Consider the following 24,087-nt stretch of genomic DNA (forward strand, 5'->3'; position numbering starts at 1 on the left):
TTCGTGATGTGATAATTACAGTAATCTTATGATTCTTTACGGGCTAGTTGGGTCGGGAAAACGACCTGGTCAGTCTCCGCTCCGTTTCTCGCCCCCACGACTACTGATCTTGGCCCTATCTAACATCATTTGTTCTCCGGCTTCTTTTCTTTGACGGCATCATTCACCACGGTGGTCACCGTTACGTCCGACAGTTTTTCTAGGTTCACTTTCACCGAGTTCCCTAAGTCATTCGTGTCATACACCTGTAGCTTGTTGGTCGGTTTTCTCCGGGGATCGAACGTGACGGGATCGTCCCGGGGACTGGACTTCATGAAGGACAAGGCTGAGGCCAACCAGTTCGGGTAGATCTTCACAGTGAAGTGGGCCTCAAACTTGGACAGGTCGGTGCGTCCGAGCAAGATGGCGGCCTGCATGCTCGTCGGCACTCCGGCCTTGGTGGTCTGGTTCTCGCGCAAAATCCACGACACGCTGTTGGGCTTGCCGTAGGTGCGACCCTCGGTCAGGATGAAACCCTGTACCGTGGTGGCATCGGATGTGTCTCTTTCCACTTTCTTCTCGCGCCTCAGCTCGCCTCCGGCTTCGACCCCGGTCACATTTGCACCGACTTTGCTCCCCACGGAGGTGTTCACCGTCTCGTGTTGCGTGGTCGGCTGGACGCTGAAAAAGCCCACGGGATGCATCCGGTCGATCCACGGCTTCGGGTCCTCACCATTCTTGGGCGTGAACGTGACCTTGATGTCGACTTTCTTGATGCGGTGGCCCTGCTCGAGCGGTTCAAACCGAAACTTGAGGACGATCACACTGGCGAGGATCTCGCTATCCGGGTCGGCCGAATAGTACCCATGCACAATATCCATGCAGAAGCAGTCGACGTAGAAGATTCCGCGTCTCTGGATCACGTTGGGTCGTTGGTCGGGGTCTTCTGGGTCGTCCTCAGTCCGGAAATTCGCCTCGGAGTCTCCGCTCTGGCTCAGCCTGATCGAGAATGAAGGCAAATCGGGCTCAAAGCTAGAGTCGTTAGCTGCGTCGTCTGTACTGGCAGGTGAGTCCATATCTCTTGTCGAGAATGACAGCGTGGTTCCACAGGAAAAGGAAAAGGTTGTCTCAGTTTGTGGATGTAGGGGTGGGAGAGGCGGCTGAAATACCTCATGTCCCTCTGTTCGTCGTGCCAAGTGCGGCAAAATGGCTGTGCATGCATGTCGCACACATAGCGCCAAATGGCATTCTGCTATTGAGCCCTATCAGAACTCATCACACCTGCATCACACCCATCAGCCCATCAACCCGACCGAACCCCATCAGTAAGCGTGCATCTGGGTGGGGACTATGCAGGATAGCCCCTTCCCAAAGCGGCTAGCATCGCCGCAAGTAGTTATGGCTCGAACTTTCCCCACACCCAAGTGCCTTTACCGGACTATTCACATGGAGACACACCGGAGAACGCTGTGTACAGGTAAGCTCGGTCCTTGTACTGTTCACCACGGTACGGAACGAGACAAAGAAACGCTGGTTTATCAAGAGCCTCAAAAGTCACGCGACCTGTGCGCTGTTTCTCGCAGAAGCGTGCAGTTCCCATCCTGGTCGATTGGTTCATTTATGACCTGTAGGGTCAACCCAGCCATTTCTGCCTTCCAACAATTTCATCGTATTTTTCATTTCAAGTAATAATTCCATTTTGGTCTTCATTGACAAGGTTGTCCTTTGAGAAAGCTATCTATGATGCAGGAACCCGTCCGAGTAAATCGCGGTGGTCACGTTTCTGAGGACGATGAGCGACATCTTCCCGGACTCACGATCGGCAACGCGACGCGAGGAGGAGTCCAAGGTTTGAAAGACGAAGCGAGGTTCGAAAATGTAGAAAGCCCGAGACACACGATGAAGATCAAGAGTCTCCAGAGAGTCCAATCGCTCCCTCGGTCGGAGGATGACGACTTTCTCATAGAACTGAAAGAGATGTGGGACGAGCCAGCGGACGATGTCAATATCAAAACAGAACTCCAGAAAGTCAAAGATAAAATCTTGAGCGGGCAGCTTCAAGTCGATAACGAAGAACAGCTGCGGACATTTCTGGCCAGTGACGACGCGGAATTCATTGGAGTTCTCTGGGACATAGACCATGACAATTTCCTCCACATGATGGCGGAGGACACCCACAACAGATATCTGATCAAGTTTCTGGTCGAGGAGCGGAGTCAACTCATGTTCGGGACTGATAAAATTGGGTGGTATCCCCTCCACGTCGCCATCTCGAACACCAACGTCGACTTCATCACGGCGGTGCTTGATAGCAAATTTGCCAAAACAGATGACTTGAAAAAGGTCCTTGCGCACAAGGGGGTCGCGTCCGGGAACTGTATCCACCTCGGGCTACAAAAGGGCCTCGATCCAAAGCTGATGATCAGATTAATCGCGAAGGCGGATGAGGCGACGCTGCTAGCGCTGGACGGGTCCCAGCAAACACCCCTCCATTGCGCCGTCGACTACAAAAGTTGCCGGAAAGGTCAATTTGAGGTCGTTCAAGCCCTGCTCAAGTACGGCGATGCGGCTCTCGACATGGAAGGGGGCATCCACGGTCAGCTCTCTCCGTATCGCTATCACCAAGAAACAAGAAAGATCGCAATGAAAAAAAAGGAGGAGGAAGAATGGAAAAGACAGAATGAGGGGAGAGGGAGCCAGCAGCCACGAGTTGGGGCCGAGAACCGCGGCGTTCGTGATCCTTCTCATTACCGGGATGCCTGCCAGGCCGATCTCCGCAAGGACCTAGAGGATGACAAGGAGGAAGCCAAAGAGCGCAAGGATGTGATTGACCTTGACCCGCGAGCGTACGGCATGCGCAGACCATCGAATGTAGGTCGAACGGATTCGATGGGGTCTCGAAGAAGATCTCCCGCACGTAGTGTCCAAACAGGAGGAAACCCACCAGCTCCCCTTCCGATCATTGAAGACGTGCTGTCCTCGCCAAGTCCCGTCCCGGCGAATCTAGGGAAACCCAGGAAACTAAAACGGCCCTTCGGCACCCCGAGGCGGTCAGTGGGATCGTTGAAGGTCCAGAGGCCTGAAGTACCGCCGGACGACGAGACGGCGGACCAGATTGCGCAGGAATTGAAGCTGCACTATCTCCGAAGCATTTTCAAAGGCTCTGCTTATTCGGGGCCCCTGGATTCTGGGGGCCGAGATAGACGAGAACCTCGAAATCATGACAGAGCCGTCAGATTTTTGTACGGGGACAACAGAGAAAGTGAGCATCTCCTTGCCGACACTGATTTACATTGCAGATTTGCGCTAATTAAAACCGGGTGCTCAGACCGTCACATATGCTTTAACTTTCTCGACGGCCCGTCGAAGATGAGCGAGGATAAATTCAGGACGACCTACGGGGGGTTTAAGTTCGACCATGTTCTGCAGTACGTCGGGTTCCGCCGTCTGGAGTTTACCACACGCGAGCTGCCACCTAGAGGAGGAGATTCCATGTCCAAATCGTCTGGTTCCACGGGCAAGGGACGAAGAGATATGGAGGTTCCATTCAAGTGGCTTCACGACAAAGGAGTGACAAATATAGTGAAGGTCATCGTCGACGACTTGGAACCACCCTGTCACAAAGACGAGTCAATCCAAAACGCATTGAGGAAGTTTGATATTGAGATCCTCGACTGGAGAAAGATTGACCTCTGTCCAGATACAATCTGCAAGTCCTGCCCAAACCTGCGTGAGGTCCACCTCTGGTGGAGCGGAAACAATGGAATCCTGAGAGCGTGGAGTGAGCCGGACGGGTTGGCAAGGCTGGAACGACTGGAGACCATCCAGCTTCACCAAACACAGGTATGCTTTCCCCAGGATCCACCGCGTGAAGCAAACACTTAGCTGGGCCTATTGTAGGAATTAGAGTCCGAGTCGTGGACGGACATGAATATCGCGACGTTTCGAAAAAGGCTTAGAGAGTTGAGAGACGCGCAAAACGCGAATCGATTGCCCGGCGACAAGCTGCCAAAAATTCGTGTGGGGGAGCCGATCAAGGCCATGGATGGACCGGCCCAACGACCAAGCGGCTTACACCGCAAAACCGACCCCAAGGTCCAGCGGGAAACCCACAAGTGGCTCACCATCATGGACACGTTCGCCGACGAGATATACAAGATCAAACCGGACCGCGATGTCGAGTTCTTCGAGTCCCTCCCTGCAGAACTCAGACAGGACGTGAGAGTCGCGTTGATTGATGACGGTGTGCAATTCGGCCATGAGAGTCTGCAGGACAAGATTCAAGATGGCTGGAGCTTCGATGACGGCTATGACGGCGTCGATCTTCCCGGAGCGAGGCGCCCATTCCACGAGTCCAGCACTGGCCATGGAACACTGATGGCCAACATGATCTGTCGCATCTGTCCAAATGCTAAGATATTTGTTTGTCGGTTGAACGTGTATCCTGGGGACGGCACAAAGGCCCAATTTTCAGCCAAGAGTGCAGCCGACGTTAGTTTCCAATACCATATTTCCACCAGGACTAGCTGACACTGAGCATAGGCAGCCGAATATTGCGCAACTCGAGGATTTGACATTATCTCCATGTCATGGACAATCCGCAAGTCGATATATACCACGGACTCGATCAACGACGTAAAGGACCTCGAGCGCCTAGAGAAAGCTCTGGACGTGGCATGCAAGAACGGGGCTCTTCTTTTCTGCTCGGCCCCGGACGAAGGCGGCATCTCAGACGAGAAGTTCCGCACCTATTATCCTGTCGGGTGCGACTTGTTGTCCAGCCGCATCTTCAAAATCGGAGCCGCGACCTCGACCAACAAAGAAGCAGACCGTACCGGCAAGTCCTCTCAACTCGATTTCATCCTTCCTGGACACGACGTCAGAGAAAGAGGGGCCGACGGGATCAAAGTCGACGAGAGCCTCAAGAGTGGATCATCGGTGGCCACGGCGTTGGCCGCCGGACTGGCGGCGCTCGTCATCCACATCGTGCGGCTGGGTGCCATCGAGACCATCCGCGCACGCCTCACCAAACTGAAGAGCGACGCGAGAAAGAGTGATGGGGACAGCATGAGCGAAGACGGCGCCAGCACCGTGGACAACACGAACGAGGATATGAGGGCAGCGTTGGATGCGGTCGCGATCAAGCTGGAGGATTATGCCGATATTAAGAAGTTTGAGCACATGATGCGCATCCTGACCGCCATCCCACGGCAGCGAAAGGCAGGCGAGACTTGGAAATACCTGGAGGTGGACAATACCTTCGAAGGCCCCGGAAAGGCACTGGCCAACAAAGAGGCGACCGAGAGCCAGAAGAGCATGGTTGTGACCAAGCTTGCCATGAATTTCGTGGGCTCGGGTCAGTCCAAGCTATGAGGCACAAGTTGTCCATGTATGTACTCTCCTTACTGAGCACCTGAGGAAGCGCTTGATACTGATATGGGGAAGTATAACGCCAAGCCTGCCGCGTCACTTGCCCCGCACATGTTGTTCTCCGACCCCGCCACGCGTTTAGTGCTTTTAGCGTGTTTAGCCCCCCAAGGCGGAATGGCTCTAGACCTTTAAATCGACTTCTTCTTCCCCAGCTTTCCCCTCAACTGCTCTCACCACCTTCAGTTCTCCCAACCTCCAGCTGCTCCTCTCCAGGTTATAAACCCGTCTGTTCTCCTTCCACCGTTTCTCTATTCCTTCAGACCCCCTACCCATCTCTCTCCCCCCTTCCCCCCTTGTCTCTGTCTCCCCGTTCTATTTTCCTTGTCTTCCTCCCGTCTCCCCTCCCTCTGCCTTTTTCGCGTCGGCGTCCAGTTGTTGGAGCGAGCATCCCGGGCCATCGATGAGTTCGTGTTATGGATCCCCCATGTACCAGGTACCTGACACCCAAGGTCTTCGAGAGACTGCAACCGTCCGACGCATCGAACCCTACGGCTTGGACGCCCACCGAAGCTGGGCAGTGGCTGGGGCTGGCTAACTGGTTGCGTCCGGTCTTGATCTCACTTTATGGTTGTTTGGAGTCGATGTCCTACTGCGGGAACCCCACACCACATCGGGCAAGAGGAAGAATACAACCGTCGAGGAAGCAGCAAAGACCCCCCAACCCCGTGGAGCCGCTGGCGTACAGACTTTCTACCTTCTTTCCTGCCTCATGTGTGGGGTGAAGGAGATCTTCTGGGGCCGGCGTGGAGTCATGACTTGCGGAGTGTCCGAGAGAGGCTCGGGCAGTTTGGCAGTGACAAGAGCGTACCTGCGGTCTCGTCGCGAAGAACCGTTGTCAATTTGACAACGCCCGCCTCCATGTGGAACTTGCTTGCTTCTCCGTAAGTACTCCCGGGAACTGCACATGGTCGTTGGCCAGGCTGGCAGATGTGGTTGTGCCGGCCTTCGCTCTCGGGCGTAAGGTCGGGAATTACATTCACAGGTGCGCCCTTCGTACACTGTGGGCCTTTGAGTGGGCGAGGGCGCGCTGGTTTGTTATCAGCGGACCGGCCGACGAGGCAGACGAAGGACTGACTGACCTGGCTCCTTGCTGTGCTTGTCGGCTGGTCAGCTGATGACGGCTTGACGGCGGTCGATGTGGCCCTTTTCTGGGTCGCAAGTGATTGCCCAGCGAGCGCGTCGGTCCTCACTGGTCTTGCCACACCCTTCCTCGACCTCTTCTTATAATGCGGTCTTACGAACCCAAGGATCCTGGATCATTTGCAGGCCTGGCCACACCTGATCGGTCATCAAGGGATCCTCCAGAAACAGCGGGATACCAAGGAAATCTCTTGTTAGGCGCCGGTCCGCCGAGAAAAGGAACCTTTGGAACCACGAGGACGTGAAAACACGACTCGCTCGCTCTTTGGCTAGAGAAACAGCAAGAACAGATGGCTCAACCTTTGTGCAGCACCTGCTCCGGACAATTCCTCAGTCACACATCCCTGGGAATCTGACGAGGCATCTCTGTTCTCTCAAAGAACTCTGAAAGAGGCAACGAGCTTTTCGTCACTCACAGCCTCAAAGATTCTTCTGAAAACCTCTCCCACTTGCCTTGACGAAGACCTGTGGAAGATGGCTTCTGCAGTCGAATTGCGGTGCAGAAAGCAGTCCAGAGTGAAGACTCACCTGGAAACCTTGGCCTCTGACACAGAAGGTGCAGAGATGATTGACAAGTCCCATGTGCCATGAGTCTGATCAACCATGGCTTTGGGCACCCCCAAAAAGATGCGAGAGCTATCCTCTATTCCTGCACCCTGGAGCCACCCTACGATGAGAATACGTAGAGGCTAGAAAATGCCCAGAGATCGGCGAGAATACAAGGAGGGATACAGCCTCGCCACGTCGGGAAAAAGCATGGCGAAATTCAGTCTTCAATGGAAAGTGGAATGCAGCCATGATGAAATCCATACAATTTGGCCATGCACAGGCCGCTTATCAGGGGTGTGTTGAACACGTCCCGCCTAGTTCAAGAGCTCCCTCAAACACGTCCTGGTCCGTCGCAGAATACGCGCATGGTCCAAATCTGGTTCCATCTGGGGGACTTATTAAAGAGGGCCCGAGAGGGAGACAGACTTCAGGGTCTGCTCCCGACCACGGAGCCGCCAATTTTTCGAGAGGTATAACCCTCTAGCAGGTGCCCTTCCGAGGGCTCTTCTCCGGAGGAGATCTCAACATCTCCTCGCGGAAGAAAAAGGAACATGACAGATACCACTGGCACCCGCATAATTTGATCATCCTCATCAGATGGCCATCAACCGAAATACGGCAAGGGGTCTATCCAACATAGCTTTCGTACAGAGATCTCAACGTCTCATATCCCGACCGGTATTATATTTTCAACGCATGATCCAACTTCATCCGTCTTTGCAATCGCACTTGCGAGACAGCAAAGCCAACACCAAACGTCGACACGCCACAACTCAGCACTTAGCACTCCAACACTAGACATACATGCCTCATGACAGGCACCCACGTACCTCCTCGACCTCCTCCATCCCCATCTTCCACGCCACCATGAACGCTCCCCCCTCTCTCTTCGAGCCCCATGCGTAAGAAAAAGCATCGCCCTTCCTGTACTTTACACCGGCCCTCTTCTTCCATCAGGAGGAGGGAGAGAGGTTGTGTGAAAAGTCAACGGGGTTTCCCCATGCCTTGCTGCGATGCTCGTCGGTCGGGACGGGTTGGCAGTTGTCCAGTCCAGTTCGTTGCGGACGGGACAGAAAAGGAGGGCAGAAGACCCGAAAAAACAAATTCATCAAATCCGATCTCGCGATGAAAAGGAGGCACAAATGTTGTTTTCTTGGTTGACTGGATTGCGGCGCCTCGTTGCCTCGGTGTCGTTTGCCGATTTTTGTGTGCTGTGTGTTCCAACTGTGTCCGGGCTCTGGGTTCTGGAGCAGTAAAGAAAAACAAAAAACAAAACAGAAACAGAAACAGAAACAGCCAGAACCGGATCAGGCCGATTCCTGACCCTGGGCTGGCTTGTTCGTTATTATCATTATTGACCTTTTTCATCATGGAACACACAAGTTTTGCTTCTGGCACACTTGGCTTGCTTGAGGCAAGTTCATGGGGAAGAAGACCACCGTATGTTTGTAGTATACAGGTACATGTTGTGCATACCACATGTTGATACGCGAGGACGCCATGCTCGTTTCTTTCGAGAAGGACGCATCCGAAATAAAGACGGCAATTTTGGTGGCACCAAGGTAGTGACTGGACGCTGCTCAGAGATATGGCCAGACCTTTGATATTGCTGCTCCAAACTACTCTACGGTCAGGACGTCCGTCACAAATTGACCATCTCACAAAAATTCGGGCCCCAGTTCGGTCAAACCATGCACAAATACCAGATACCTCCATACCACTGTTCCATCGCTTGGAACGTCCGTCCAACCGCTCCCTTGTTTCTAAATGTTGTCTTCGAGCCAAGAATGCCTGCCACCTCTACGAAAAAGCTCCATGTTACATCTTCCGGCCACTGCCCTTCCTCACGAGAGCCCAGGTCTTCTGGAAGCAATCTCGCCTGAAGCAGCCCTTGATTCGACCCACGAATTTCCATCGCCTATAAGCAAAATTGGACATTGGAACCGTATCACCCAAGTCCGGATGTGGTTCCTCAAACGACTGCTGTGTCTTTACATGGCATGACTGGCTGGTCCTCAGTGTACTGGTCTCATGTTGGGTAGAGCTATGTCGCGTTCCCAACAGTCCGGATGACTTTGTGAAACCACTTCGAAAGCTGTGCAGGTTAAATTTCCTTCTGACTGTCGGTGGCTTTTGGGCAAGGGCGGCTGTGCTGTCGTCGGAGAAGAAACTTTCGACTTCCCGGAGAGGCGGCCTCGACAGTGTCTGAGGTTGATCGGGAAACCGAAGGCTGAGGTTTATCTCCGAAGATGTGAGCGGCGGTCCTAATTCTGGAGGAGCTAGTTGAGGGACCGATCCCAAGCGTGGGATCTGAGAGCTGTATCGTGTACTATTCAAAGGTTCGATGATGCTGGTATTGCTTCGGTGTGAATGGACAGTCCTGACCGATGCTTTTCGCACAACTTGAATGCCTTTTTTGACCGGCTCCGGCATCGCAGCGAGCATACTGGTCCATCTCCTGGGCATTGACGTCGATACAAGAACGCTCACTTCGGAAAGCGTCGTCGGTGGCTGTGCAACCACTGAGTCCGCACTCAATTCCGCATAGCCAGCAACCGGTGAAGTTTCACTAATCTCCTCGGGGGATTCTTCAGTCGTCCATTCTTCGTCTTTTCCAGGATCCTCTGACAACTCTTCGGTTCTTTCGAGGACTCCTAGTTGCCCGAAACTTTGTGATTTCCTCTTGTTCTTCATCAGAATCCGGGCTCGTCGTCTCTGATGGGATACCTGTCTGGCAAGCATGTCACTTTTCGACCTCCGGTGAACATGCGCGCCTGCCTTGGTCGGCAAGATGCCTCCTGTCTCTGGGCTATGCCTCAGCTCTGACAACCTCCTCACCTTGAATCTCGGTCGCGGGGGATTGGAGTCAATGTCGGCCATGTCACCTGATGTCAATGAGCATTTGGCGTTAGACCCATTGGACTTGGTTGACTCTGAAGTGAGGATTCCGCTGGTTGACTGAAGTGTCTGCCATCCGGACGAATGCCCCTGAATCCTTGAGCTATCTGAAGAAAAGATAGACGTGGAGTTGAGCTGCTCATTTTCCAAAATGGCTCCGGGGGGAAGTCTGGCATCCATACTAGCAAATAGACGCCGGGGTATGAGTCGACGCCTCTCAGAACTCGCGAGGCTGGAGTGCCGAATAGTGGAGCTCGAAGTTGTCGGCCTCAAGTTCCAAGGCGACAGAGTCCGCGGCATAGCGCACGGCGCTCTAATGGTGCTCTCTCCGCTACTGTCCAGTGGCGCGACTGAAAGTTGGGAAGGGCTTTCTGTTTGAAATAGCCCATCGTCGCCCTCAATGCCGTTATCGTTCAAGCCCAGGCACTCAATATGTCTATCGAGAAGCGACTCAATGGTTGATCGTTCGTGCATAGTGTTTTGGCTACCGTCTCCGTTGGTATTTGAGAGTGCTGGTTCACTAGCTACAGCTGCCCAATGGTTCTGTTGTTCAGCAACATCTACCTTTGATCCGTCCGGTGGTTGCGGTGACAGAGCTCTTTCAAGTGACTGCAGATCCGGATGTTCTTCCACGGCGTCTAGGCGAGAGAAAGTCTGAACGTGATGGGGCACCTTTCCTCGGTCGGTGATGTAGTTATCGGGAAATTCCAGGATGCGGCTAAATCGTTTCCTACTCTGTGAAGACATTGGCCGCTCAGGCATTGGCGACAAGATCTCGGAGCAGTCTTTCGAACGAATGTCGCCAGATGTCTTTGGTCGTTCTTTCAACTTAGGTGAGCCCGATCCGAAAGAAAGCGGTCTAAAGTTGAACGACGGCAATTCCCATTGAGAGCGGGTCCGTTGAATGTCACTGAATGCTTGTTGGTGAGCTCCGTCACAATTTGGATCTCCATATTCCATCAGGCCAGAGATGGAAGGCTTGTGGTCGAAGACAGGCGAGTGCACTCGCGCTGCAAGAGTCGTGAGATCTCGCGGGCTTCGACTTGCATTTGGAAAGAATGAACTCGAACGAGTGGAGCCACAGGTTCGACGCGAGGCGGTCGACGCTCGAGGGTTGTCCTTCTCTTCTTTCAAACGCCCATCAAGATATTCCTGATCGGCAGGAAGCCTTTCGCACACCTGGCTATTCTGTTAGCACGCTGACGGCGGCTTAAGAGAGTTTTGACAACATCAAAATAACGGGGAGTTTCTCACCATCTTTTTGGAAGAAGCAGATCTCATAAGAGGGGCAGTGGTAGCTCCGAGGCTTGACTTTCTTGGTGGAATCGTGCCAGCATAGCTGTATTTTGACTGTCTTGACTGCTCACTGGGACGACGACTGTGTGTTGCCGGCAGCTCTGACGGTTGGAAGGCTGATCCTGGGACCGTGCCAAAAGGAGATTGAGCCTGGCGGCGTTCGGGAACGGGGAGGGATTCAAGGATGGTCTGGTCCATATTACACAGAAGAATAGCGGCTGGAGCAGGTTCATCCTGGGGAGAGAAACAATCCTCCTCGACAAATGACTCGGAATAGTCATAATAATGAGGCGTCGTTGAATCAGTCGGGGACTTTGGGAGACCCCGAGACGAAGCGGCACTGTGATTCCAGGCCGGGCGGAAACTCTGAAGGGATTGGGACATCGGAGTGATTGTTCTTTGGTGCATATGAGCGTTTCCATCAAGTCCTATCCCGGAGGAGACTGCCGGCGACGGCAGCCGGGCAAAAGAAGAGACAGAGTTGTTCAGCCCGGGTGGGTATACGGGCGGACCAGGACGCAGATTATGCACTGGGGCCGGGGAAGAAGTAAGCGTCCCAACACTTCCCACTCTTGAATAGCCATGCCTTGCTCCACCCCTATACGGATATGCTTCACTCAATGCCGGAGAGGAGGCTCGATGCCCAGGCAGGCGTACACGGCCGGGAACGATTGTAGGAGAACCGGAATGGAGGTCACGGTGATTGCGGAGGGTCATCAACGACCTGTGCGAGTGCAAAGGACGGGTAGGGACGCCGTTGCCGGCGACAGGATGGGAGGTGTGATGATGGGGGCCTGCCCTCTTGGAGCGAAGCTCGGTATAAAGGGTAGGATGGACAATCCCTTGCCCGGACAGGGCTGAAGAGGAAGGAGCTGGGCGTGGCCCATGGTGGCCACGGTGGCGGCGAGGGCGTGGTCCGGATTGTTTATAGTACATGGACTGAGGGTTGCTTGAGGCCTCGGAGGAACCAGTACGCTGCTTGGATGACTGCTGGCGGGAACTAGACCGAGGGATGCGTGAAGGGCGAACTGCAAATTGACCGACATCTCCCAATTCAGTCGTATTTCTCAGCATGCTTTGCACAGCACTGGAGCGAATTGAGGCCGTGGACGTTGCTGCCGCCCTCTCGGCCTGTTTGGTGCCATTTTGAGAGGAATCTGTTTGGATGTTGGGGCTGATCTCCTCAAGTGGCATCGTGAGCCAACGTCTTGTATACCTTAAGTGGCTTTATGTGATGAAATGGTATAGGTGAGATCAGAAACAGAGTAGAGTGAGACGGGATTGAGACAGGCAGACAGACGAGAGAAAAGAGGGCTCCCGGCACACCGGGGAGATTCTTGTGCTAGAAAGAGTGTGATGATGATCTTCAACTGAAGGAGAAATTCTTGATGGTGAGAAAGAGAAGGAGGAGGAAAAGGAGGAAAAGAAGCCAAGCGTAGCATGTGGTTGATGGGAAGGTGCGTCTCGCAAAGTGGAAGGTGAAATTGCCGTGAGGTTTTGAAAGAGGGAAGGAAGGAAGGAGCGTGTTCACTGACGACATGCCAATAATATATATGTCGTAGCAGAGGGAAAGAGAGTCTCACGCTCGACTGTGGGAGTATTCAGGTCATTTGCTTCATCATTGACTCGAACACCCTGTAGTCTGTCCCTTGTCCCTTCATGTCGGCATCATGCTAATCTTTCCTGCTCCAACACCTCCACCGCGACTGCGGCTGGAAGAGGCCCCTTTGTTGTTCTTATACACAAATTCCTGAAGGCCCGAATTGCTGGTGCTAGACCGCGCGCTGACACCACTTTTAACCTTCCTGGCAATGCCACCACTGCTTCTCTTACCCTTTGCAGCCGTCGTTTTCCCCCTAGAGCTCCCCCCACCACGCTGCTGAGAGCCACGCGATGTACGGCGACTCCAAGGAACGGATCTAGGCTGAGAGGTCCGCTTTTTCGGTGCAGCTTTCTGAGGCCGAGTGCCGAGTGTCGATGGCTGGGATACTGCCATGTGTCAGTAGTTGGAAGGCTTCATACGGGCGCCGCGTAACTTACGCTTCTCGTTGAAACGGCTGACCTCGTCAGCTACACTAAAGTAGTGACTGCTCTCGGTTTCATCGAGATCTTCCTCGCTTTCGTCCATTCGACCCACGTCTTCGTCGTCGCTGATTTCCACAATTGACCTGTCGTGAGGCCCATCAGCATCTTCTCCTGTTGCCTCTTTCATCGCCGTGTAGTCGTTATAGGCGCTTCTGGCCAGTCGTAGCAGGACAGGCCCGAACATCTGGAACGTCTCTGGATTCATCTTGCTGATGCTGCGGAGTGCTTTCTCATCTCGTGGAAAGTGAGTGGCAATTTCCCGAAGTATCAGATCAGATATTGATGTCTGCCGTAGACCTTTAGCAATCTGAATGCGCTTAATTTCCCTTTTTGCATTATCGACAAAGTCATCTAGGATGTGTTGGTGAATCTCGTCAAGTCCTTCCGTCCTGTCGTCCGAGGTAATTGGAGGTCCGATTCTGGTGTTTGTCTTGGGCCGGTGTCCGCTAACAACAGGCATCGAATCAAAGGAGAAGCTGTCGTCATCATCATCTTCTACGTGGTCGACAAATTCGTCGTCAGAGTCGTCGTCAAACTGTGCACGAGGAGGGATCCTGCGAGACCTAGGCTGCAACGGCGAAGAAACGTTGGTGGACGCAGGATAATCGTCAGCAGCGGCTTTGACCCCTGTGCGTTGTGTTTTCTTCCCGGCCTTCGTTCCGCCCGCCTTGGATTTCGATTTATCTCTCGGTGAGACCAAGACTTGCATCCTCAACGCTTCTCGGCCGGCCTCGAATTCTGGCGCTCTGGGTCCCGGCTTCACATACTGCGTGGCAAAGCCAGCCGCGTTGACCTTGTTATATTCCACCAAAGCATCCTCACTAATGAGCCGGTAGAATAATCGCTCCACATCGCCTCTGGCCAACTCTGCCCCCAAGCCATACTCGCGAAGTTTGTTGTGGCCGAGTTCAGACATCTTCTTGGTTTTGGCACCACGATAGAGATCGACACAGTGCAACAGGGTGACCTGCTCCCGAGATACTTGCTGGACAATTCGGATTGCATGCTTGGCATGTTGCGAAAAGTCTTGTGTTTCGAAGGTGTTCGCCGAGTTACAATTGTCACAGGTATTGTTACAATCCTCTCGCTTGAAGTGTTCGTTGAAATACCCAAGGACTTGCTGTCGACGACAGTCGCTGCGGTTCTCACAGAACTGGACAACATTGCGCAACAGGTGCTTCTGTCGCTCTTTTTGCTGCCAGTCGCCGTCGCCCTTGTCAATCATCCGTTTGATGGAGGTCGTGTCGCCGTAGCCGTAGTAGAGATAGCACCCAGCTCTACCACCATCTCGGCCAGCTCGACCTGTCTCCTGGTAGTAGCCCTCAAGGCTTTTGGGAATCGTATGGTGGATTACAAATCGGACGTCTGCCTTGTCAATCCCCATGCCGAACGCAATCGTAGCAACAATTACTTTGTAAACCCCGGCTTGCCATTGTTTCTGGATATGGATTCGCTCTGGGGGTTCGAGTCCAGCATGATAATGTCGAGCTTTGATATCATATTCTTCTTGAAGTTGCTTCGCAACCTCTTCACAGGCTTTGCGCGACAGGCAATAGATGATTCCCGCTTGTCCTTTGTAAGACTCCTGTATAAGAGAAGCAATGCTTGCAAGGACCGCTCGCTTGTTGCCCTTGGGCCTCACTTCGTACGTAAGATTAGGTCGATTGAAGCTCTGAGTGAAAACCTCAGCGCCATCCATACCCAGATTATGCATGCAATCCACTTTCACGTTTTCGGTTGCAGTCGCGGTCAACGCCATCACTGGCACATTCATGAAGCGTCGGCGCACCTCGCCCACGGCCTTGTAGTCGGGACGAAAATCGTGTCCCCACTGGCTAACGCAGTGTGCCTCGTCAATCACAATGCGGGCAAGTAGTCGCCTCTGATTCAGATCCAAAAAGGCCTTGAAGAATGTCTCACTCTTGTTGAGCATCTCGGGTGTAACGTAGAGCAGTTGGACGAACTTCGCTGGCTCGCTAGATCGCAAGGCTTGGAGGATATAATTTCGATGTTCCTGTGGAGTCTGCCCATTGACGAGGACAGCTTGAATGTGCAGTTTTTGCAGATGATCCACCTGATCCTGCATGAGACTCAGCAAGGGGGAGACAACAATGGTGACGCCCGCCGTCCGACCGCTCTGAACCACAGCTGGCAACTGATAGCACAGAGACTTGCCTCCGCCGGTAGGCATCAGCACAAAAGCGTCTTTGCCGCTCAGAGTTGCATTGATGGCTTCCAGTTGATTGTGGCGGAACTCTTGAAGGTGAAACTTTTTCCTGAGAGTTGAATACACGTCTTTCGACCATGGATGCTGCATCAGAGCTGCTGGTGGGGGGGGAGATATGGATGATGCTGTTGTAGGCTTCTGGGACGGTACTCTGAGAATGTTGTCGCTGACTTCATGCAGAGCAGAGCGCTCACTTCGGTCAGAGGGCCTAGATGTTACAGGAGGTAGATTTTGTTCGTACTGTTCTGCAACCATGTACATTTCTTCGTCATCTAGACCATCCTCGAAATCTTCTTCATCGAACGAAAAGTCACGAGCTGGGCTACCCATTGTTCTCGAAAAGCCGCCCACGTTAGCATTCACAATCGCACTGACGGGCACGCGATTCGGGCCGGACATGCCAAAGACGTAAGGGGTAGAATTGCTCATTCTTGCCAACTCCGATACATGAGATCTTCTGGGAGATTCACGAAGAGGAGAAGGGCTTCGATTCGACGACTTGATGGCCAAGTCAAGTGCATCGTCTCGGTATAAAGATGGAGTTTGGCGGATCGATTGAGTTGAGAGGTGAGAAAGGCCTCGAGGAGTTTCATTAATAACATTCTTTGACGTAGATTGAGGTGGCTTTTGTGTAGAGGCAACTAGGACCTTCTGGTTCGATAACTTTGCGGTTGGGGAAGCCAGATGCTCTCGGTCTTGTTTTGGATGATCCCTCGTTTTGCTAGAGGTCGAGACACCCACCTGTTCCAAAAGGGCGGAGATTGTAAGCTCACGAGCGTCAATCTCGCGCTTTGCCTTGAAAATCTTTGAGCATAACAACGTCAAGACATCCTCAGGATCATCGGGCTCAATAACATGGCCCGATTTACGAAGTTCTTCCAGCTGGATGAGCATTTGCTCCCGCTCGTTTCGAAGTTTGTAGAGAGTGGCAGATTCTTCCTGAAGCCGCGTTGCTGCACTGATCTTGTTTCCTATTGCCTTCTGCCGTTCCTTTAATTGGCTAGAAGCGGCGCCCCGTTCGCACATCTCCTCCAGGATTTGCCTGCCGACGGCATCCTTCGACTCCTCTAGCCGTTGCACGAGGCTCTGTAGCTGGTCTTTACCGTTCAGAACGAAGTCATCAATGATTGTTTTCTGTTCCAGCGTCAAGCTGCCAGCGATGCTTGGGATCGGAGTGCTGTTATGGATCAAAATTCCTGGATTTGATGAGGGATGCGGCGTCAGCGCTCGCTCCATTTCCACGGCATCCGATGGTCCAGGCGGTTCATGGAACGGGAAAGATGGAGATCGAGACGGCGAGCAGAAGGCAGTCTCTGCAGGATCTTCTCTTGCCGCCAAACCACCGAAGCCTAAACCACGCCCTTCCCCAGGATATGCTTGGCTCGAAGCTTTGGATTCGAGCTTTTGAGCACGGGGGGGATCTTCATCATCGTCAGAATCAGGAATGACATGCAGCGATCGCTGAGTTCGAGCTCGAGTATGTACAAAACCCATGGGAGTTTGCGGTTGAGTGGATTTTTCCGTTACGTTCACTTGATGAACTGGACTTCCGCCGATCGCTTCGGGTTCACAATCGAAGACTGTATCCGGCGGAGCAGCCGCGGCCCTGTGCCGAGTTGTTTTCTGCGTCAGACTAACTTCTTCTTCAAAATGTTTCTTGACGATGCTGGTCTGGCTGGCGCGGATCGGAGAGGTAGTCGTCGTTGCTCGTTGCGAGACCACCTTCGTGGACTTGCGATTTGACTGGGGAGAGAGCAGATCTGATTCATATTCATCGCTTTTCCTCTTCTTTCCCTTCTTCTTTGGCGATGGCTCTACACGAGATGCCGACCTTTCGTTCCATAGCTGTGTCGGGGGACCAAATTCGCCAAAGGAAGAAGTCGTGACCTCGCCAGTGAGATCAACTTCCTCAATATCGAGTAGGTCGATATCATCAAAGTTGATGTCATCAAAGCTGGTTACAGGTGTACGTGGCTTAGGGGTGTGCTGGCGTATGGACGGCGTTCCATATTTCTTCGATAGACTTGATTGCGGCTTGTTGTCGACAGAAGATCGGGAAGGAGTGGGCGTGGGAAGTGGATTGGGGTCGCGTTGCAATTGAGTATGCAGTTTCGGTCTGGGAGGGATTTGGGGTGCCAGCTGCAGTCTTGCCATCTCCTCGTTCGTGTCTGCTGCCTCTGATTCATCGTATGATACACCGGCAGTATCAGCAATAACAGATATGTGCTCCAAACATCCGAAAGAGTGTGGGTGCTGCAAGAGCCATGAGAGGGAGCTGTTGAGATTATTCTTGGTCATAGGTCCGTCTCATCTTGCTGTATCTCAAAACAGTTCCCGAGATACAGTGGTTCAATAACAGATGTGTGTGGGAGCATTGGTCGTCTGCACCAGCGAGTTCGGCTGCACCAGGCAGGGATGTTAGAGCCCCCGCCAGCGACGCGTTGTCGGAACCGGTCGCGGTACGCGGCGAAATTCACGTGACTATGCCGCCAAGGACCATAACACACGTGATTCGAGTTTAAACTCTAACGGCCATCCGGCTGGACACCCAAAATTTACACCAAGGGTCAACTACTTGTACACATGCCTCGCTTGCAGTAGACTCTAAGTAACCATTTCACTCACAGATCCAACATGGCCAAGGGTAAGAAAGCCAAATCTGCAGAGCAAAAAGCCCGCACGGCTGCAAAACAGTCGAAGAAAGCCGCCAAGGGCGAGAAAAAGAAAAGTGTCAAAGCAGCGGCTTTAAATGCCGACTCAGATGGCGATGATGATGGTGATCTGGATGCCATGCTAGCTGCCTACGCTGAAGAGCAAGCCAAGTACCTCAAGGTCACAGAGCAACCCTGCGGCCCGCCCGGTCCCAGGTCGTCGAGCACAATAGTTGCGTCGCCGTCCAACAGGAACGAGTTGTTCCTCTTTGGTGGCGAGTATCATGACGGGAGCACGGCCTCCTTCTACAATGACCTATTCGTATACCTCATCGATAAAGGTGAGTGGCACCAGATAGTCTCAGGAAACAGTCCCTTGCCCCGAAGCGGACATGCAGCCTGTCGAGGCGGCAATACCGGTGGGATCTACGTGTCAGGAGGTGAATTTTCCTCGCCCAAGCAGAACCAGTTCTATCACTATCACGACTTCTGGCATTTGGACACCGAAACAAGGGAATGGACCAAGCTCGAACCGAGGGGAAAGGGGAAAAGCCCTCCTGCCAGAAGCGGTCATCGAATGACATATTTCAAGAACTATATTGTTCTTTTCGGTGGCTTTCAAGATACCTCGCAACAGACGAAGTATTTGAATGACACGTGGATCTATGACTGCCGGGAGAATATATGGCACGAGATGAAACTCGCGCCTGCAGCTCAGAGACCTGACCCTCGCTCGTCGTTCAGTTTCTTACCCCACGAGTCCGGTGCTGTCTTGTATGGAGGTTACTCTCGTGTAAAGACATCCACTGGCGTTGGAGGCGGGGGAAAGCAAGCAGGTAAAGGCAGTGGGGGCTCAGCCCCAGTGCGGAATATTCTCAAGCCGCTTGTGCACCAAGACACCTGGTTCCTCCGCATCACTCCCCCAAGCTCAGAAGCGGCGAGCGGTACTCCTCCGTCACTCCGCTGGGAACGGCGGAAGCGGCCGGCGAACGCGCCAAACCCACCCCGTGCTGGGGTAACGATGTCTTTTCACAAAGGGCGCGGTATCTTGTTTGGAGGTGTCCACGATGTCGAAGACAGCGAGGAGGGTATTGACAGCGAATTCTTTAACGACTTGTTCATCTGGAACGTTGATCGAAATCGATTTTTTCCGCTGTCGCTGAGGAGACCTAAGGCCGGCGGGCCCAAAAAGCAACTCCCAAATGCAGCTCGCGGAGGCCGTGATCGGGGAAAGGCGGATGAGGAAGAGCTACTCCGCAATCTGGCAGCTCTGGAGACGAAAGGCTCAATATCGGGTGCTCTGGACATCGACCTCGACATCAAAGACGGGGAAGAGCCTGAGCCTGAACGGCCAAAAAGGGACTATCCTGTTCGATTTGAAATGCCCCACCCCCGTTTCAACGCGCAGCTCACTGTGCAGGACGACACACTGTATATCTTCGGAGGCACACTGGAGAAGAAAGACGTGGAAATCACATTTTCTGATCTATATGCCGTCGACCTGGGCAAGCTCGACGGCGTGAAAGAGCTGTACTACGTCGAACCGGCCAACTGGAACGTGACCAGCCAAGAAAGCGACGAGGAGATGGAAGACGACGACGAGGACGACGAAGAAGACGAAGGGGAAGACGATGACGATGTGGACATGGACATGGACTCGGACGATGACCTCGAGAGCCGGGCGGAGAGTAGCATGTCCTTCGACTCGCGCCCCTCGGCGTCCACGGCTCCCACCACGCCCCTGTTCCGGCCCACCGAGCTCGAGACCGAGCCCGAGACCCTGGCCTCGCAGGACTCGCGCCCGTTCCCGCGTCCTTTCGAATCCCTCCGAGAATTCTACGCCCGTACATCGGAAGACTGGCAGCGGATCCTGATCGAGAAACAATCGTACGGCGGCAGGGCAGAGGCCGCGGCGTTGGCGGCCGAGCAGACGATCAAGGAGTTGCGGAAGAAGGCGTTCGAGCAGGCCGAAGAGAGGTGGTGGGATTGTCGCGAGGAGGTGGGACGGTTGGAGGATGAGCAGGAAGAGGCAGGCATCGGTGAAATTGTCAGCATGGAGGCACGGGGGGCGGAAGGAGGAGGTGTGGGCCGGAGACGTTAAAGAATAGCACAGCGAAGAGGATGTTTCCACGAGCCAGCGATGAATAAACACATTGACGAGAAATTCGGTGTTGTTGGAAAGCAAATTGCTATCTATTCCACTTTTCCTTTCCCCTGCATTTGATCCTTCACTCGGACAATTGTCCCTTGCACCGCCGCCCTTAATTTTTTCACGAGACCCGGTAGCTTGCCCTCTCCAACTTCATCCGCGCCAACAAATCTCCGGACCAACAAGTTGTAAATGCTCCCAAACGCCAACGCCATAACCGTACTCGTCAATATGATCACATTATATGGCATGGAAAAGTCCGGCGTGGGCAAGGGCAATAACAAGCTCGTCGTTCTAATATAAACATCTCTAGCATTTCCCGTGAGTGGGTCGGTCAGTTGTGGCGAAATAATACGGATGACCGCGGGGGGGATGTTGAACCCACGGTTCGCGTCGGGGGGGTATTCCGTGTACCGAAGGATGGATTTCTCGAAGGCATAGGTTAGAGAGACGGTGGTGAGGGGCGGGACGCTGAGCAGAAGTTCAAGTTGTGTGCCGCGATGGCGGTCGACCGCAGGCCGATAGTACATGTCCATAATGATTCTTTCTTTCTCAGGTCTCGACGAGTCGAAAGGGGTTGCGGACGAATGCGTGATTTGAGCCTTGAGGGTATGGATGTAAGGGCGCATGAACCAGGGTAGGCTCTCAAAGTATACGAATTGGACAGACTCGGTTGAGGACGGGTTTGTAAAGATGGTCCGCATTCCTCCGTGGGCAGCACCATGGCCGGTCATGGTTCTTTCTGCTCGGAGCAGCTCGTGGCCCAGGTCGTGCTTTCTGGAGGTTGATTGCTGCAGAGGCACTTCGAGGTCGAACTCTTCGAATGGCATTATTGAATAACACCTTGATTCGCTCGGGCCAGGTTCAGATTTGACTTCAAACCCGCTGTGACTGACCAACACCATTCGATCGTGTGGGACGTTCAGACACACTGGTTTCGGGTCATGGCCCTCGTCGTCTGCCAAAGGACATGTCCCGGCCAGTGTCCTTCCAAACACATCCTTCAGAGACCACGGCATTTCATCCACCATGTCTCGTGGATAGCAAGCATCATGGGAATGGTAAGCCTTCGACTCATCGCAAACAAGTTGTTCTGGAGGAACTGGTCTCGGAATCGGGTTGTCTCGCGGCCGCTTGGATCGTTCGATATCGAGCACGATATCAATCGTCTGGCTGATTTCCATCTGGCATTCGCTAACCCCAGCAGAACACTTCGGCCGCACGTCAATGGCCATGCTCTGCCATGAAGCGTCAAACACCTTGTGTCCGTCAAGGAGGCTGGAAATACCAGCCTTACCTTTGCACGGCAGGAGTTTCAGGAAGGGAGTCAAATTCTCCGTGCAAACCACTTCTCCGGGGAGTACTCCATGCAAAAGGTGAAGATTCTCGCTCCGGTTCTGGAACGTCCCAGCAGGCTGAAAGGACAAGACCGGTTTGGTGGTCCGGGTCGAATCAATGAAATTCAATGAGGCACAGAACAAGCCCGAGAGTGATTGCGTCAAGGTTGTCCACTTCGCAAATGCTTCGACTTCGGAGTCCGCATCTATCCACGCCCACAACTCTACTCCAGTGCCGCCCTCCTTGGTGCCATCCCACGGGCGCGCCCCCCAAAGCTCCGGATCCCATCGTCCTGTGGTAAACCTCAGATGTAGTTCTTGCGTGTCGGCATGCCTCAGCGCCTGCCCCAAGGAGCGAGGGAAGTATCTGAAATTCTGGGCGTTATAGTCCGCGGCACTTTCGTTACTGAGGAAATCGAACGAGGCGAGGAGAGAACCGAGGGGTAAGGGGGTGAGAGTCAATCGCTCATGATAATCGGAGGCTTCGACGCCCAAAGCCAGGAGCGCAGAAGTGAGTAAAAGAAATAGAATCCGGGACATGCCGGCATCGCTACAAGCAATCTCTCATTCCGGTTGTGCTGGATTACACAGACAACAGGTCAAGCGCATGAAGAGGACAGAGACACTTGAATCGAAGGCGGAAAGTGGACGCAAGAATTCTGCCGCAGTTCAACCGACTCCTCCACCACTTCTTTCTCTTCATTTGCGGACTTGGTCTTTTCCTACAACAACAAGAACATACGATCCGGGCTCTGTCAGATCACAATCCCAACCGTCCAGAGAACAAGGAACAGTCAAAAGAAGCCCGCCAGATCTCGGCTCGTCCCTCACCATGGCGGCCGAGCAGCGAAAGCTGCTTGAGCAGCTGATGGGCGACCAGTTCATGGGAATGGGCTCTTCTTCCTCCAGATCCGCAAACCTCACCCTCACTTCGCCCACCGTCTGTCGTTCGTACCTGGTCGGAACTTGCCCCCACGACCTCTTCACAAACACGAAGCAAGATTTAGGCCCCTGTCCCAAGGCCCATCCAGAGAACCTGAAGATGGAGTATGACAACCTGCCGCAGGCAGAGAAACAAAAGTATGGATTCGAATACGACTACATGCGAGACATGCAAAAATACATTGATGATTGCAATCGAAGGATCGACCAAGCACAACGGCGGTTAGAGAAGACGCCAGATGAAATACGGCAGACGAATAACCTTCTCAAACTGATATCGGACCTCACAAAGACAATCAACACCGGTCTCCTCGAAGTCAGCTGTCTCGCCGAAATGGGGTCTGTCAGCCTGGCCTGCACCGAATTCCACAAAGTGCGAACCGCAAAACTGGCAAAAGAACAAGCTGAGCGGGACTTGAAGTCGTTGTCCGACACGTCAGGACCGTCGGGCCACCAGAAATTACAGGTCTGCGATGTCTGTGGCGCATATTTATCCAGACTGGACAACGACAGGCGATTGGCCGATCACTTCTACGGGAAAATGCACCTGGGGTACGCGCAGATGAGGCGGACGTATGAGATGCTGCAGAAAGAACTCAAAGGACGAGGCCCGCCACCGGTACGGCCACAGGAAGAGAACACGAGCGGCGGTCCCACGGGACCGAGAGGCTACGATGATGGAGGATATGGTGATGGTGGTGGTGGTGGATGGGGAAGAGGTGGTGGGGGATACGGTCGAGGAGGCGGAGGCGGTGGCGGTGGCTATGGTAGGGGCGGTGGTGGAGGATATCGTGGACGCGGAAGGGGACGGTGGTAGAACCGCCGTTCTTCCCCCCTCGGCCTTCGAACAGCGACGACGTGCCTTTGGGACTCGTGGTCATTAAACATCATTGCGATGCATAGCGATTGGGAGGGAATGGATCCGGATCGGGGGGAATGAACCAATAACCAGGCTGGGGGACTGGAGGGAGAGCTTGTGATTACTACGTTGTTCATGGTTGCTTTGTCTCTTTTTTGTCTCTGTCACAAATAGCTCACTGGCCTTATTTGCGAGAGGAGAAGAAGGGCACTGGCCAAGAGAGCGAAGAGATACCCCAGAAATGCATGATTTTTTGGTACACAGTTCTGAAGACAGCAGACGATCTGCCATTTGCAGAGTCCAGATCTCATCCTGGCTGACGATCGGCAGGGCTCTTGGGACACGTGTATGTGGAGCAGTTAGTACAGACTCGAGTATATTTGAGGAGTTGCATTGCATGAGCAGCATTCATGACTTGCAAGCCCTTTTGGGTCCAATGGCTCTTGTGGGGACGGTTCGTTATGGGAGATTGCTAAACATATAATAGAGATCAACACGTAGACTCGATCCCAGGGGTGGTGGTGCTGGGTTTCTTCTGTATAGGT

General features: G+C 53.4%; 7 protein-coding genes across 7 annotated transcripts; 3 read left to right on the forward strand and 4 right to left on the reverse strand.

Moving 5' to 3' along the window:
- Positions 1–125: 125 nt before the first annotated feature.
- AYL99_04046 (hypothetical protein) lies at positions 126–1,055 on the reverse strand (the record flags this gene model as incomplete). The annotated part of the gene is made up of 1 exon (XM_018835560.1): positions 126–1,055. One exon carries the CDS (start codon positions 1,053–1,055, stop codon positions 126–128), a length of 930 nt encoding a protein of 309 aa, XP_018695210.1.
- Positions 1,056–1,722: 667 nt separating this feature from the next.
- Positions 1,723–5,352, forward strand: AYL99_04047 (hypothetical protein; the record flags this gene model as incomplete). The annotated part of the gene is made up of 4 exons (XM_018835561.1): positions 1,723–3,241; positions 3,308–3,822; positions 3,880–4,470; positions 4,522–5,352. The coding sequence occupies 4 exons, from the start codon at positions 1,723–1,725 to the stop codon at positions 5,350–5,352; spliced, it is 3,456 nt and encodes a 1,151-aa protein (XP_018695211.1).
- Positions 5,353–8,916: 3,564 nt separating this feature from the next.
- Positions 8,917–11,490, reverse strand: AYL99_04048 (hypothetical protein; the record flags this gene model as incomplete). The annotated part of the gene is made up of 2 exons (XM_018835562.1): positions 8,917–11,175; positions 11,251–11,490. The coding sequence occupies 2 exons, from the start codon at positions 11,488–11,490 to the stop codon at positions 8,917–8,919; spliced, it is 2,499 nt and encodes an 832-aa protein (XP_018695212.1).
- Positions 11,491–12,949: 1,459 nt separating this feature from the next.
- On the reverse strand, positions 12,950–17,902 carry AYL99_04049 (hypothetical protein; the record flags this gene model as incomplete). Its single annotated transcript, XM_018835563.1, has 2 exons — positions 12,950–13,281; positions 13,333–17,902. The coding sequence occupies 2 exons, from the start codon at positions 17,900–17,902 to the stop codon at positions 12,950–12,952; spliced, it is 4,902 nt and encodes a 1,633-aa protein (XP_018695213.1).
- Positions 17,903–18,238: 336 nt separating this feature from the next.
- AYL99_04050 (hypothetical protein) lies at positions 18,239–20,356 on the forward strand (the record flags this gene model as incomplete). The annotated part of the gene is made up of 1 exon (XM_018835564.1): positions 18,239–20,356. One exon carries the CDS (start codon positions 18,239–18,241, stop codon positions 20,354–20,356), a length of 2,118 nt encoding a protein of 705 aa, XP_018695214.1.
- A 92-nt stretch (positions 20,357–20,448) lies between these two features.
- AYL99_04051 (hypothetical protein) lies at positions 20,449–22,281 on the reverse strand (the record flags this gene model as incomplete). Its single annotated transcript, XM_018835565.1, has 1 exon — positions 20,449–22,281. The coding sequence occupies one exon, from the start codon at positions 22,279–22,281 to the stop codon at positions 20,449–20,451; it is 1,833 nt and encodes a 610-aa protein (XP_018695215.1).
- Positions 22,282–22,573: 292 nt separating this feature from the next.
- On the forward strand, positions 22,574–23,500 carry AYL99_04052 (hypothetical protein; the record flags this gene model as incomplete). Its single annotated transcript, XM_018835566.1, has 1 exon — positions 22,574–23,500. The coding sequence occupies one exon, from the start codon at positions 22,574–22,576 to the stop codon at positions 23,498–23,500; it is 927 nt and encodes a 308-aa protein (XP_018695216.1).
- Between the last annotated feature and the right edge of the window lie 587 nt (positions 23,501–24,087).

Source organism: Fonsecaea erecta, assembly GCF_001651985.1.
Source record: "Fonsecaea erecta strain CBS 125763 chromosome Unknown Scaff3, whole genome shotgun sequence".
NCBI lineage: Eukaryota > Fungi > Ascomycota > Eurotiomycetes > Chaetothyriales > Herpotrichiellaceae > Fonsecaea > Fonsecaea erecta.